The following is a 13271-nucleotide window of genomic DNA, read 5'->3' on the forward strand; positions in this document are numbered from 1 at the left end:
TGGTTGGCGGAGGTGGGGCGCTCCCTGTTCCCGCCTCTCCAGTTAAGGCCGCTGGTGTGAGCCGGGGCTCGGCGCGAGCCAGGGACGACGGAAGGGACGGGCAGGTGTGGGCGCGGGGCCGCTCTGCCCGACGGCGGGAGTCGCAGCCACTCGGTGCATGGGCCAGTGAGGACGCGCGGAGATCCCCGCGCCGCGGCGAAGGCGGAGCAGCGCGGGAGCAAGGCGCTGCCCGGCGACCCTGCGTCCGAGCGAGCGGAACCTTGCGCTTCGCCCGGGGACGGTCCGAAGTCCGCGCTATGGAAGAGGAGAAATATTTGCCTGAGCTGATGGCAGAGAAAGATAGCCTGGATCCATCTTTTGTGCATGCATCGCGCCTTTTGGCGGAAGGTAGGACTTGCTCTCACAGATGGGCACAAATCACTGGCCGCCTATCTCACCCGCGGCTTGGTTAGGGGAGTGAAGTTGGGGAGGGACGCCTGTCTCCTTCGCCGAAACTGTCCCCCTGAAGATGCTCGCTTCGGAGCTCGGGCGGACGGAGCCCATTCTTGGGGCGGGCAGCAGTGCTCCTTCTCTACGTCTTAATTTGGGGAAGACCAAAGCTACGAGATGTAATGGCAGTGGTGATGTGACCTGTTAGGATCATTGATGGAGAAACCGTAAAGTGTAGAGCGGTCAACAGGGATATTTTCACTTTGCAGAGGAAAAGGAAATCAGTTTGGAAGTAAATGGTGATGAGTGTAATGTTCTAAGAGCTTCTTCGCTACAAATCAGCATTTATTTTTTATTTTATTTTATATTTTATTTTTTGCTGCATTTGGGAAGTGATTTTGATACCCTTTATCTAATTATAGCCTTTCCTATGGAAAGACTTAGAATTAACCTAGATGAAACTATGCATGTTCGTCAATGTTAGTGAATGTGGCAAAGGCTAAAGTGCTTTTCAATTTATTTGAAGTGTGATGATTGGGTACTCTGTGAGATACTGGCCCCTGGGAACACTCCACAATTGATCAACTGTTTTACCAAGTGTGCATTTTCTTTTGTGTACCTGTAATGTTAAAGGAGATTTCATTCCCAGAGGAACATGTATGTCTTGTCTTTTGTGTTGCTTTGAAAGGTTGTTTAAACAGACACACACACACACACACACACACACACACACACGCACACAAACTTATGTATGACAGAAATATTAGCCCAATTACTCCATTCATCTTGAGAGAATGCCATCTGTCTGCTAAAGATACAATATCTGTAATAATCTATACATGCCTTTTTAAAAACAACTCGTTTTTTTAATTTTTTGATGAATGCTTCATTAATAATGAATTGCTTCATCATCAAATTGACTACAATGCAGTTTTGTAGCTTAGGTTGTTATGGACTTACCTATAGCAAAACTAAAAGTGACAACTTCCTCTTCCTTTCCCTTCTGCATTAAATGAAATGTTTTCTTTTTTGAGACTTAGTTGTACATGGAAGGAAAAATTGTAATCCTCCATGTATGATTCAAATAGCCATTAGGTTTGTTTAAATATTTTATTGATGGAGTATTATTTATAACAACAGTAATGTTCAAGGTATTTTTTCCTTTTTGCATACTAAACAATTAAGGAAGATTTGTTATCAAAATCTTGAACATGTGAAATAGCTAAACTGCTTTTCAAGGAACAAGTTAGTTTTTTAGAGGATTTGGAAAGGTAAAAAGCAATGATACTTACTTGGTTACTGAATGAAAAAACTAGAAATTCAGATGAAAAGTTAAGTCAATTTAAAAATTAAACTCTCACTCTACTTTATTAAAAATAAAGATGACTGCATAAAAATGATAGGAATATTGAAAATTAATGAGTTAATAAATGCTTAAGTTAAGATTGTTCAAAATGATTAAAAATGCAATTAAGCCTTCTCAAATCATGTATTTCAGTATATCTTCCAGAAGTGTCTTTATTAAGCTGATAACGTCTTTAAAATGGAAAAAAAAAGTTTGGAATTGATCATTTTCTCTGACCTGCTAATTGGAGTTCTCTTTGGGACAGCAGGCTCAATGATTAATTCATAAGTCATTGATGAGAGTTAGTGGAGTTAGTGTACATTTCAAAACTGCCAAACTAAAAAAATGCATATAAGAAACTCTTAGTAGAGTGCATAAGTGTTTCTGTGGCTGGTGAAACTGTCAGAAAAGGCTATGCCCTTGATTCCTTAGCATTTTATCTTTCCCAGGAACTTGATTTCTTGATATTTAGAAACATGTTCCAGCGTCCTTGTAATTTAATTTTTTCCCAGCAGGGGGAAGCATGTCCTGCTTTTGTAAAGAATTAGGAGGAAAAAGCTCTTAAATAGAAAAATATCTAAGTAAGAAACAAAGGGAGGTGTTCAAATTTCAGAGAAATCACAATGAGGAAAAGAGAATGGAGGAAGTGATGATTATAATCTCGGAGTATATAAGGAGCTATGCAAAAAAGATGCATAAGGTTTATATTAATTCTTTATTTGTACCTCAAGTTTTTTAAATGTACTTATTGAAGAGTAAAAGGTGAGTGTCCTTTGGAATCTCTAATAAATCTTAATGTACACTTTACATTATGGATCTTTCATTGTTTTATCCAGGGCCATTTGCCAAGATTTCCAGGTTTTGTTTCAGATCTCTATAGGAGAATATGGTGAGATGATTTTATTTCTCTTACCTGGAAATGCACTGATTGAAGGCAGTGGCTATAAATAAACCTGACATAGATATTCATTTGGAGAGAAGGTGCACACTAAAGTACATTTCAGTCAGTACTGTGCAGACAGTCTCAAGACTGAGTGAGCAATAAAAATGATCCAGATGATTCAGTTCTTCGGAATGATTTTCTGGAAGCTAATATATAAGGTCAGTGATGTAAACCAATGAGCTTTCACAGTGATTTATTTTGCATTTTTGATTGGTGATAAATGCAAATCAGTGCTCATTTGCAACTACTTCATAAGGCCATGGGGTTAAAAGTAGTAGTTTGTTAATTATTTTAATTATTTTGATTGTAGTTCATTTTATTTCACTTGTTTCTGCTATGTGTTTTCAGTAGAAAGCTAATGGAAGAGCCCATACGTTTTATGTATTTGATTGTTACTTAGAAAAGATCTTGAATAATATGGTTTGAAGAGTGCTTATAATATGTTTGACTAATTAATATAACTTTCCTTCTGTGATTATAATATTGTTTAATTATCCATTTGTTATGGAAGGTGCTTTCAAATATGATAAAACAGCAAACTCAGCATGATCCTTAAAGTTCCACTCAGCCTCTGAATTTGCTTGCCACATGAAATTAGATGAGGTTATTTCTATCTAAGCTGCTTCTGGAAAGTGCACTAAACTGTGAATCCAGATACCTGGATTTTAATTCCACTTTTGCCTAAACTGAATGTTGATAAACTTCCCTTCCTCCAGGCCCAGTTTCTTTGTCTCTGAAATTAAGGAATTGGACTAGATGATGTATAGGTTTCTTTGTAGTCGCAGACTTCATTAGAATTACAAAGTTCTCTGGTTTGCAAGATTTCCTAACCTGAATTTTTCACAGATATTGGTAGATTCATCATTGTTTTGGTTGACTCATCAAATGAGGAAGTCAAATATTGCCAAATATCCCAACAGTTAAAATGTGGTTTTTTTTTTTTTTTTTTTTTTTTTTTTTAAGAACACTAGGTGGTATTTTTAAATTTGGGTGAAAAGCTTGACCTTCCATCTAGGATTGGCTTTCATGTTTGTAGATATGGAATGAACCTTTAAAACCATGAGAGAAACTGGGAATATTTATCACAAATGCTAACTTGCAGTGACTTAACTACACGTACATTCTCAATAAGGATCATTATTTAATTTAAATTGTATTCCTCAAAATATTGTCCACAGATCATGGAGAGTTCTTAAATTCAGGAAAGGTATTGATGTAATGTCTAAAACTAGCTTCTGTTAAAAAAATATTCATGTGACTTTCCTTTTGATTAATGTAACCCTTTTTTTTCTCCTAATACATTTGGGATAATCTGGCTTATGTTTCTTAAATAAAAAACAAAAATTGGCAAAAAAATGACAAGATAGTTTTGATTTTCAATTAAAACACATTTATGAGATAGTGGGAAAATTCTGCTTTAACAGGCAAAACACTTGGGACAAAGTGTTGACACTTTTGTCTATTGTGAAATGTAAGGTATGTCATTTATCTCCTCTCTGATTCTCAGTTTCTTCATCTGTAAAACAGGAAAAGTAATATCTACCACCCATGAGTGTTTTAAGGTTAAAACAATTCTGTTTGTAATAATATAAACCATATTTTATACAAACGTAAATAGAATTTTTTATACAAAAATAACATAAACAGAAATTACACAAATATGAGATGATACTTTTAAGATTTTCCTTAACATTTTAATGGCATTGCAGACTTGACCTCAACTTGAAGCTTGACTTTGTAAGAAAATGAGCACTGCCTTTACTCTCTGAATCACTGCTAAGTGAAATTTGAACTCGGAGACCAAATTATAAAACAAATTATCTTATGAAAAATTATTCCAGTGAGGGTTTTTAAAATATCATGTTCCTTCAGTCACTGGTCACTTATTCATTGCTTTACTTGAGCTTGATTAGCCCTTGTCCTGTGTGTTTCTAGGGTAATTCCAAACCTTCCCAGGCCTTGTCATAAACCCACACATCCTTCACTCTTGGCAGCTGATTTCGTCCTCTGTTTTAGTAGGAAATGGATATATCTCTTCTGATGTTTTTCAACCTCCTATCACCTAAAAATTTCCATAATCCTCCTTACTGGCTTCCATTCCCAGAAGGTGAAATGTTTCTTTTTTGTTCTAGGGTGACTCATGTACACCAGTATCCTTAGTCCTAAGGCTCATCATGTCTTCAAGACTTGTTCTACAGTTATATCCCTTCTTCAGTATCTCCACTTTCTTCCTCCCTATCCACTCTTTTATTGTAGCAGCCTGTAGGCATGATCCAATCTGAATAACTTAAAAAAGATAAAATAGTTTCAGTTTACCCCTTCAAAACCCTTCATTCTGGCTTCTGTCCTCATCATTGTCCTAAAACCAGTGACCCTGGAGACAGATTCATCTCCTAATTGCCAAATCCAATAAAAGTTTTCTGACTTCTTATAAGGTCTCTTGGCTGTTTCCACTGCTGGTCTTTTTCCAACTTCTTGGTGTTTGCCTTAGCTTCCAGGCACTATAGTACTGTTGGTTTTACTCTTCTGTTCTCAGCTCAGCGTCCTTTATCCCTTTTCTCCCCTTCCCAGCTGTGCTGCCAGAGTGATTCACTCAAAATCAAAGTTTGACCGTGTCACACTTTTTAATTATATTCTCTTTTACCAGGCTTCCTCTAATGCCATGCCAGCAGAGGGAGAGGGGGCATCATCTTTATACTTGGAGGCAGAGGTGAAAGTCCAGGCTCCCCACTAGGCATTCATTGATACCATCTGGCCAGGAAAGGGAGGAACATCTTGTCCCTGCTTCTTTTGTGGTCTCCAGGGACACCAGTAGTAGGGGGAAGGCTTCATTCCTGCAGGAGCATGATGAAAATTCCAGCAGAATGAGACCTCTCATACCACCCTGGTGGAGGGAGAAGGGCCTTGTTAACTGTTCATGAGTGAGGAAGTCCAGGATTTCCCTGTGGCCTCTGCTGCCACTGCAGGAGGCATCCTTACCGTGGGTGGAAATGAAGTCCCTAGTCCCCATCTAGTCTTTTCTGATTCCAGCCACAGGGGAAAACATACCCCTTTTTTTTTTTAATTTTTAAAAATTTTTAAATTTATTTTTGAGACAGAGAAAGAGCATGAGCAGGGGAGGGGCAGAGAGAGAGGGAGACACAGAATCTGAAGCAGGCTCCAGGCTCTGAGCTGTCAGCACAGAGCCCGACGCAGGGCTCGAACTCACAGACTGTGAGATCATGACCTGAGCTGAAGTCGGACGCTTAACTGACTGAGCCACCCAGGCGCCCGAAAACATATCTCTTTACAGCTGGATGAGGCTGGGTCTAGGCTTCCTGTTTAAACTTTCCTGACAGAGGTGAACATGAGACACTGTTTGTTTGTTTGTTTGTTTGTTTGTTTGTTTTCTTTCTGTATTTTTTGGCTAGAGAAAGATGTTTGTCTAAAAGTTTTCTTTCCTGCTAGTTGCTCTCTTTCTAGTCCTTTGGCTAACAGGCTTTTCTTGAGGGTTTTTTTTTTTTTCTTTTTGTCTGCTCCTATTGACTTTTTCTAGTTTGCCAGCTTCTCTAGTATCTACTTTGGTGGATATAAGGCACACAAAAACCCTACAGAAACTACTCCTATCTCATCCCTCGGTCTTGTGGTACCTAAACAGCCTACTTTCTTTTTTCCTCCTTTTGTTACTGATCCCTGAAGTCAGATTTGTGTGTCTGATCTCAGTAAGACAATCTCTGAGTTACCTGGTTAAATTAGACAAAGTTTTTCTCAGGGAAGGCAGGGGGTCGGTTCCAAATCTGCCCTGTCTTTGCTGAGCCTAGGGACTACGGGGACTAGCAAGGTATGTGTGGGATAGGGCAGGAACTGGATGGGCCTTGGAGCTTCTTGACAAGGGGAGGCTCAAAATTTCTGGGATTGTGTGCTGTTTTGGACATTTGGACTCTATCCAGGGGTCCTGGTGTGTTACACTTGTGTCTGCAAAACAAGCATTATCAAGTATCCCCCCTCCCTGGTTCTTGTAGGTAGTACTGGAAAACATAACAAAGAACAAGGTTAATAATTCTTGCAAGGCTGCGGATGAATATACCTATGTGCAGTGTGTGGGGTTATAATGGAGGAAAAACCCAGAGAAGGTTTACATGAATAAAGAAGCGTATACCTGAGCTCACTTTCACAAAGTATTCTATGTTTATATATGAAACTCAGTCCCTATGCATTTGTGAATTTCAATTTATTTCTTTATAAAATTTTCTTATGAATGCATTGTACATTCATAGTTCATTAATTACATTTATAAGAATGAGCATGACCAGGATAAACCTTCTGGATAATGGGGACAATATTTTTCTTTACCTTATTTCAAAGCGACTTGGTAACAGGATACATGAAATTGGGAATAAAATGAGGTCTGATCATCATCCTTAGTTTTTTTTTTTAATGTTTACTTATTTTTGAGAGAGAGAGATAAAGAGATAGAGTGTGAGCAGGGGAGGGGCAGAGAGAGAGGGAGACACAGAATCTGAAGGCTCCAGGCTCTGAGCTGTCAGCACAGAGCCTGAAGACATGGGACTCGAACTCAGGAACTGTGAGATCATGACCTGAGCCGAAATCAGACACTTAACTGACTGAGACAACCAGGTGCCCCCATTATTCTTAGTTTCTGTTTGAGTATACAATCTAGATTGAAACTCCTTGTTCCCATAGCAGCTATAGAAGGGAAAAAAAGTTTTAGAGGTAGTTTTTGGAAACCCTTGGAAAGAACTCTGTAGTAGTGCCTGCTTTTCTTATGCCCTTATTTGTTTGTCATCTGATTTGATCTTTTTTTTTTGTCTGAATATATAAGAAATGTATTTTAATTGGAATTATATTCTGGCACCAGTTTGTTTTTTAAAGGTATAAACAGTGTAAGGTTTAACACTTTCAGAGAATGAAAAATGATCCCTTTTCTCACAAAAATAGTTAATTTCAATAAAATAAGTGTGATATGCAAATAGATTTATTAAAAATAACAAAGTACTGGTTAATAACTGATCTCCCAAATTATGTTAGCAAATACCTGTGCTATATGACTTCTTCATTTTCTCAATGTTGTATATTTTGTTAATAAACGTGATTGAATGTTTTATTTGTTAAAAACTTGAGAAGTCATAGCCAAACATCTTGATGCCCAATCATTATTATTGATTGTGGGAAACAAGTCATTTGTAGCATATCCTCCATTGCTTATCTTTGTCTCTTGAACACTACTTCCAAAAAGATTCTGCAATAGAGAGAGATAATAAACATTCGAGAACACCAGAATGACACATTTTTAGGCCATATACTATAGATAGCTTTATACTTTAGCTAGTGTGTGGGATGAATCCCATTGGGTTAGAGCTCTACTACATTTAACTATATAATCACAATGCCCTTCACTGTATGTTGGTAACACTTGTCTGCAACGTATGCTTTTGGTATTTGAAGAGGTATTAGATATTTAACTCATTGGTTTTTAAATAATCTGTGGGCGATTCAACATATACATAAGATATAAATAATAGTGTATGGGAAGGTCTGCTAGGTTTTACAAACCAATGATATCGTGGGAATTCAAAGAAGATCATGACTCTTGTTGGTCATGGTTATCATTGGTTCTTTTTCTTCATCATCTTTGTCATTGCTGCCAACATTTATTGGGAGATTACTCCTTTGTCAGGCACTATACTAGATGTTTTGCATGCATTACCACAAGCAATTCATCCAGCAATCCTATGTCATAGTTATTACCATTATCCTTGCTTTACAAATGAGAAGAATTAAGAATTAGAGAAGTCAGTTTGAAATCTGAACCCCAGGCTTTCTTGCTCAGAGATCGTGTGTAACCATTACACCATGTTGCCCATTTTGAAAGAGACACAACTTTCGTTAGGCTTTGATGGAAAGGCAGATTTTAATACGCAAAGTGTGTTTAGGAGATCGGCATGGTTGTTGCCATTAACTTCTGAGATATGTTCCTGAATGCAAGTATTGAATGAATTATTCACAAACTTCTTCAATAAGGATAGTATATGAAAGGTTAGTAAGTTCATAAATGGGGAAATTTTCCTAAGTACAGAATTGGGTCAAAGATTGAGATAGCTGAATGTTTCTGAATGTCTTATTTTGACTGTGGTTTCTGAGGGAGTTTGGTGATGAGGTGGCAAGGAACAGTAGAACATTTTCAACCTTCCCCCCCCCCCCCCCCCACTGCCTTTTGAATCCAAAAAGTGATTGGAGAACGTTGTGTGATTTGCTGAGGCATTTTTTCTTTCTGTGTCTTTTAGAGAACTGCTTATGTATGCCGAATTTTTCTAGGGAGAAAGAACAACTATAGGTCCTCTCTTGGTGTCTTGAGGCGGTATTGGTTTTGTTTAAAATTTGGAAGTGAGCAGATTTCACATGTGGTCAGAAACAGATAACTCAGCAGCATGACTTGATTAAAATGTTATCTATAGGTTCCGAGGTTTTAGAATTTAATAACTTTGAAACAGATTGGCTGGTATTATTACACTGTTATCAGAAATGGCACAATTGATGCCCATTTCCTTTAAAATATTAAAGATTAGATTTTACTCTTCTAATAGAAAAGCAGAATGAATGTGTTTTCTCTAGAGTGTAGATATTTTTAGTAAGTTCATGGAATTGTATGTCAGAAAATGATGGGCCCTGGCTACAACTCAGAAGAGGGAGCCTCTGTGACAGAAACTCGGTAAAGAGGCTGAAGGAGAAGGAATTTGTTAATTTGAGAAGAAAGGGATGACTGAAGTAATACTTTTATTGAACATACACCCTGGCTCAGTTCCTAACATTGTATCCCAAAGGCAGGTAATATTGTACCTATTTGCTGGGGCGGGGGGGGGGGGTAGATTAAGAAGCCGATTAGAGGGTAGCATACTCCAATTTGGGATTTTTAAGCAATAAGTCAGAGGTTAGGTAAACGTTTACTTGTAGTATAAAAGATTGTCAAAAGGAGCCATCAAACATTGAAGAATATTGAAGAATATTACTTGTTTAAGGGAATACCAAGCACATGGTTTGAAAACCGTTTTTGAAGAGTTAAATACCTGTTACTGTAGAATTTATTGTTTCCTCTAAAATAACTTTAATGAATTTGATTGGTTAGAAATTTGCTTTACATGCAACAATACACTCATTGTATAAAATAAAACTATAAAATGCAAGCAGTAGATGAATGAATGCATAATAGAATACATTTCTTATATGTTTTTAGGCACGTAAATGTTATTTAAATCAGAAATTTAAGCAAGTGTTAAATTAAATTAAGTACCATCCATGTCTCCAGAGAGCCTAAGATTTTCTTTCTGGGAGGCAAAAACTAGAAGCTACCTTTTTATCCATCCAAGATCTGGTGGAAGAGAGGGCCTTTAAGGAATTATGTGAAGATGAAAGAACATTTGGTGTGCTGAGGCAGATGGCATTTTATTATATGATATTGTTTTGGAATGGACTTTGGAACGATAGATGGCTATGCATTAAGCTAGTATTCTGAAATTAGTGAAAGATTGGAAATTGTGTCCTGTCCACATAAGGAAAATCTGGTAGAATAAAGCATTATGATAATTAAAAGCCACTTAATGGAATTAGATGGAAGTGGTAAGTGTTTGGAGTAAGTTGTAATAAGCTAAATGGTTTCTCTTTGAGTAAAATGAGTGGAGTGTGTGTGTGTGTGTGTGTGTGTGTGTGTGTGTGTGTTAAGCATATACTACACATGGTTAATCAGTGCAAAACAGTACAGACTTGGTTCAGCTTTTTGTTTTTTTTTAATTATATGTGCTCTGTATTACCATCTGAGACTTACATTTAGGTTGAGGAGGGAACAAGAGTTACAGACAAATAAATGACCAGGATTCAGTGAAGAAGGATCTAGAAGACTTATACATGGATACAGTAAACAATATCTCCAAAGCCTGAAAAGAAAGAACATTTATTTGAATAGGTATAAATTAAGTGTAATATTGTGTTTTATAATAAGAAATACATATTTGGTCTTCTTCCCTGTCTTGAACAGAGATCCTAAAACTTTTGGAATTTCTTAAGTGTGCATAGCCATAAAGGTGTCTATTGTTATGTTAATGAAGTGACTTTTCAATCCCACCTAAAGAATGGGGCTGGTGGTCAGGAGAACCAATTACATAATTAGAAGGTTGTCACTTTCAGTTCTACCCCCACCTCTCCACCTCCCAGAAGGGGAAAGGGAGGAGGTCAAATCAATTGCCAGTGCCAATGATTTAATCATGTAATGGAGCCTCCATAAAAATCCAAAAGGAGTGGGTTGGAGAGCTTCCTGGTTGGTGAACACATGCAGATTTAGGGAGAGCACTAAACTCAGGGAGAGCATGGAAAAGCTCTGTGCCTTTTCCCTTTGCCTTGCCCTATGCATATCTTCCATCTAGCCGTCCTAGTTATATCCTTTGTAATAAACTGGTAATCTAATAACAATGATGCTTTGTGAGTTCTGTGAGCTGCTCTAGCAAATTAATCGAACTCAAGGAGGCCATGAGAACCGCTGGTTACAGCCAGAGGGTTAGATGTACAAGTAGCAACCTAGATTTGTGACTGACATCTAAAGTCCAAGGAAGGGATGATTGGAATCCCCAATCTATAACTGGCCAATTGGAAGTACAGGTAACAACCTGGACTTGGTGTCTGAAGTGGGGAGGGGATAGTCTTATAGGACTGAACACCTAGCCTGTGAAAACTGATATTATCTCTGGTTATACTGTCAGAATTGTTTGTGTTATGTGGAAAGGAACTCCCACCTCCACCGTCCAACTTTGGAATTGGGTCTGGAAATCCAAAAGATTAAGTATTTTTGGAAAATACAGTAAAAGAGAAAGCATCAAGAAAAGTGGGTCTAAAGAGAATAGTAGAGGCTTATTACACATAAGTAGAGGCTTATTCTTGGAAACTGTTAAGTTTAGATTTATGTGAAAAGTAATGAATCATTTAAATCTTTTCATTTAAAGATTTTTAAATGAATCTTCTAAATCATTTAAAACTCTTAAAAAGGGCCAATGTGATGTCAGAGTTTCATGTAAAGCATAATGTGGCTGCACTATTGGAGAATGAATTCAACGGCTATAAGACATGGGCAAGCCATCAGCGCAGCAATCAGAGAGAGAAGTTATGGTGACCTGAGTTCAGGTAATGAGAGTGCAGACATGAAGTAGACAGATCTAATAGAAATTTAGCAAGTAAAATAAAAAGGATTGGATTGCACAGAGGGGATGAAAAATAAAGGGTGGTCAAGACTGTTGTCTGAGTTGCTCCTTAGTAATGGTGCTGTCAGTTGAGTAATGGCTTAATGGTGGTATTGGTTACTGAGATAGGAATTAAAAGGAGGTTAATGCCGAGTTCGGTTGGATATACATCAAAAGGCATGAAAACGCACTTGGAGAGTTGAGTTTGGAGAAAGATCTGTGCTACCTGTAAAGGTTTCATTAGCAGTTAGGTGATAAATTGACCTAGATAGTAGAAGAGCTCATTGAGGGGGAGAACATATGGAATACAATGGGAAGGAGACTGAGGATAAAACCCGGAGGAATGTCAGCACTTAAGGAGAGAGAGACAGACAAAAGTAGTCTTTGAAGTTGACTAAAAGGAGTGTCCTGGAACATAGGTAGGAAAGATCAAGTTCAGTGTCAGGTTAGTAGAGTATTGGAATGATGAAGGATTTGGTTAATATTTTCAAGTGCTGTAGATAGGCCAATTGAAGCAAAGATTAAACATTTCTAATGGATTTGGCAACAAGGAACAAATTGAGAGAGGTGTTGGAGAAAATCCCAAATTTCTTTAGGTTGAGAGTGAAGAGTGAGACTGTGAGAGAATGAGGTTGGAAAACTCTTCAAACAACTTCAACTTCATTGAGGAGGAGAGCTAGGAGTAATTAATTTGTTGAACCACATGAAATCAATAATATTGAATCATAATGACCTAAAACCCAGCAAGTTTATATGGTTTAACGTATATAAGAGAGATGTTTAAGTGTAGTGGTTAAAAGCATAGGTACTGGAACTAGACTCCCTGGGTTCTATTTTGTTCCTGTAATTAAAGATCTGTATTATTTTGGGTGAGTGGTTTGACCTCCATATGCCTCTTTTCCTCATGTGTACAATGAAGACCCTAACGGTTCTAAACTAACAAGAAAATGACAGCCAAACATTATTACTTCTTTTGCTCACTTGAAATTACATAGTGATTCGTAGACTGCCCTCCATTCCCTCAGCTTCCACCTTGCTCCCTTTCTTTTTTATTTTTTTTTATTTAAAAAAATTTTTTTTTAACATTTATTTATTTTTGAGACAGAGAGAGACAGAGCATGAACGGGGGAGGGTCAGAGAAAGAGAGAGACACAGAATCTGAAACAGGCTCCAGGCTCTGAGCGGTCAGCACAGAGCCTGACGCGGGGCTTGAACTCAAGGACGGGACCGTGAGTTCATGACCTGAGCTGAAGTCGGACACTCAACCGACTGAGCCACCCAGGCCCCCCAACCTTGCTCCCTTTCTTAGTGTTACATGGAGCATCCTTATACA

The 13271-nt window shown here is 37.9% G+C and overlaps 1 protein-coding gene across 15 annotated transcripts in view; it reads left to right on the forward strand.

The window, feature by feature from the left end:
- Positions 1 to 47: 47 nt before the first annotated feature.
- The window catches only part of KHDRBS2 (KH RNA binding domain containing, signal transduction associated 2), a 626804-nt gene continuing 613580 nt past the window's right edge, over positions 48 to 13271 (forward strand). For all 15 annotated transcript variants that reach the window (XR_008422979.1, XR_008422982.1, XR_008422981.1 and 12 more), the window contains exon 1: positions 48 to 387. Coding sequence is in view for 7 of the 15 variants with exons in the window: in XM_053904773.1 (XP_053760748.1) it covers positions 297 to 387 (91 nt within the window). In the remaining 8 variants the exon portion in view is untranslated. The remainder of the gene's footprint in view (positions 388 to 13271) is intronic.

The sequence above is a fragment of the Panthera pardus genome, unplaced genomic scaffold, assembly GCF_024362965.1.
Source record: "Panthera pardus isolate Hobbes unplaced genomic scaffold, ASM2436296v1 HiC_scaffold_17, whole genome shotgun sequence".
Taxonomy (NCBI): Eukaryota; Metazoa; Chordata; class Mammalia; order Carnivora; family Felidae; genus Panthera; species Panthera pardus.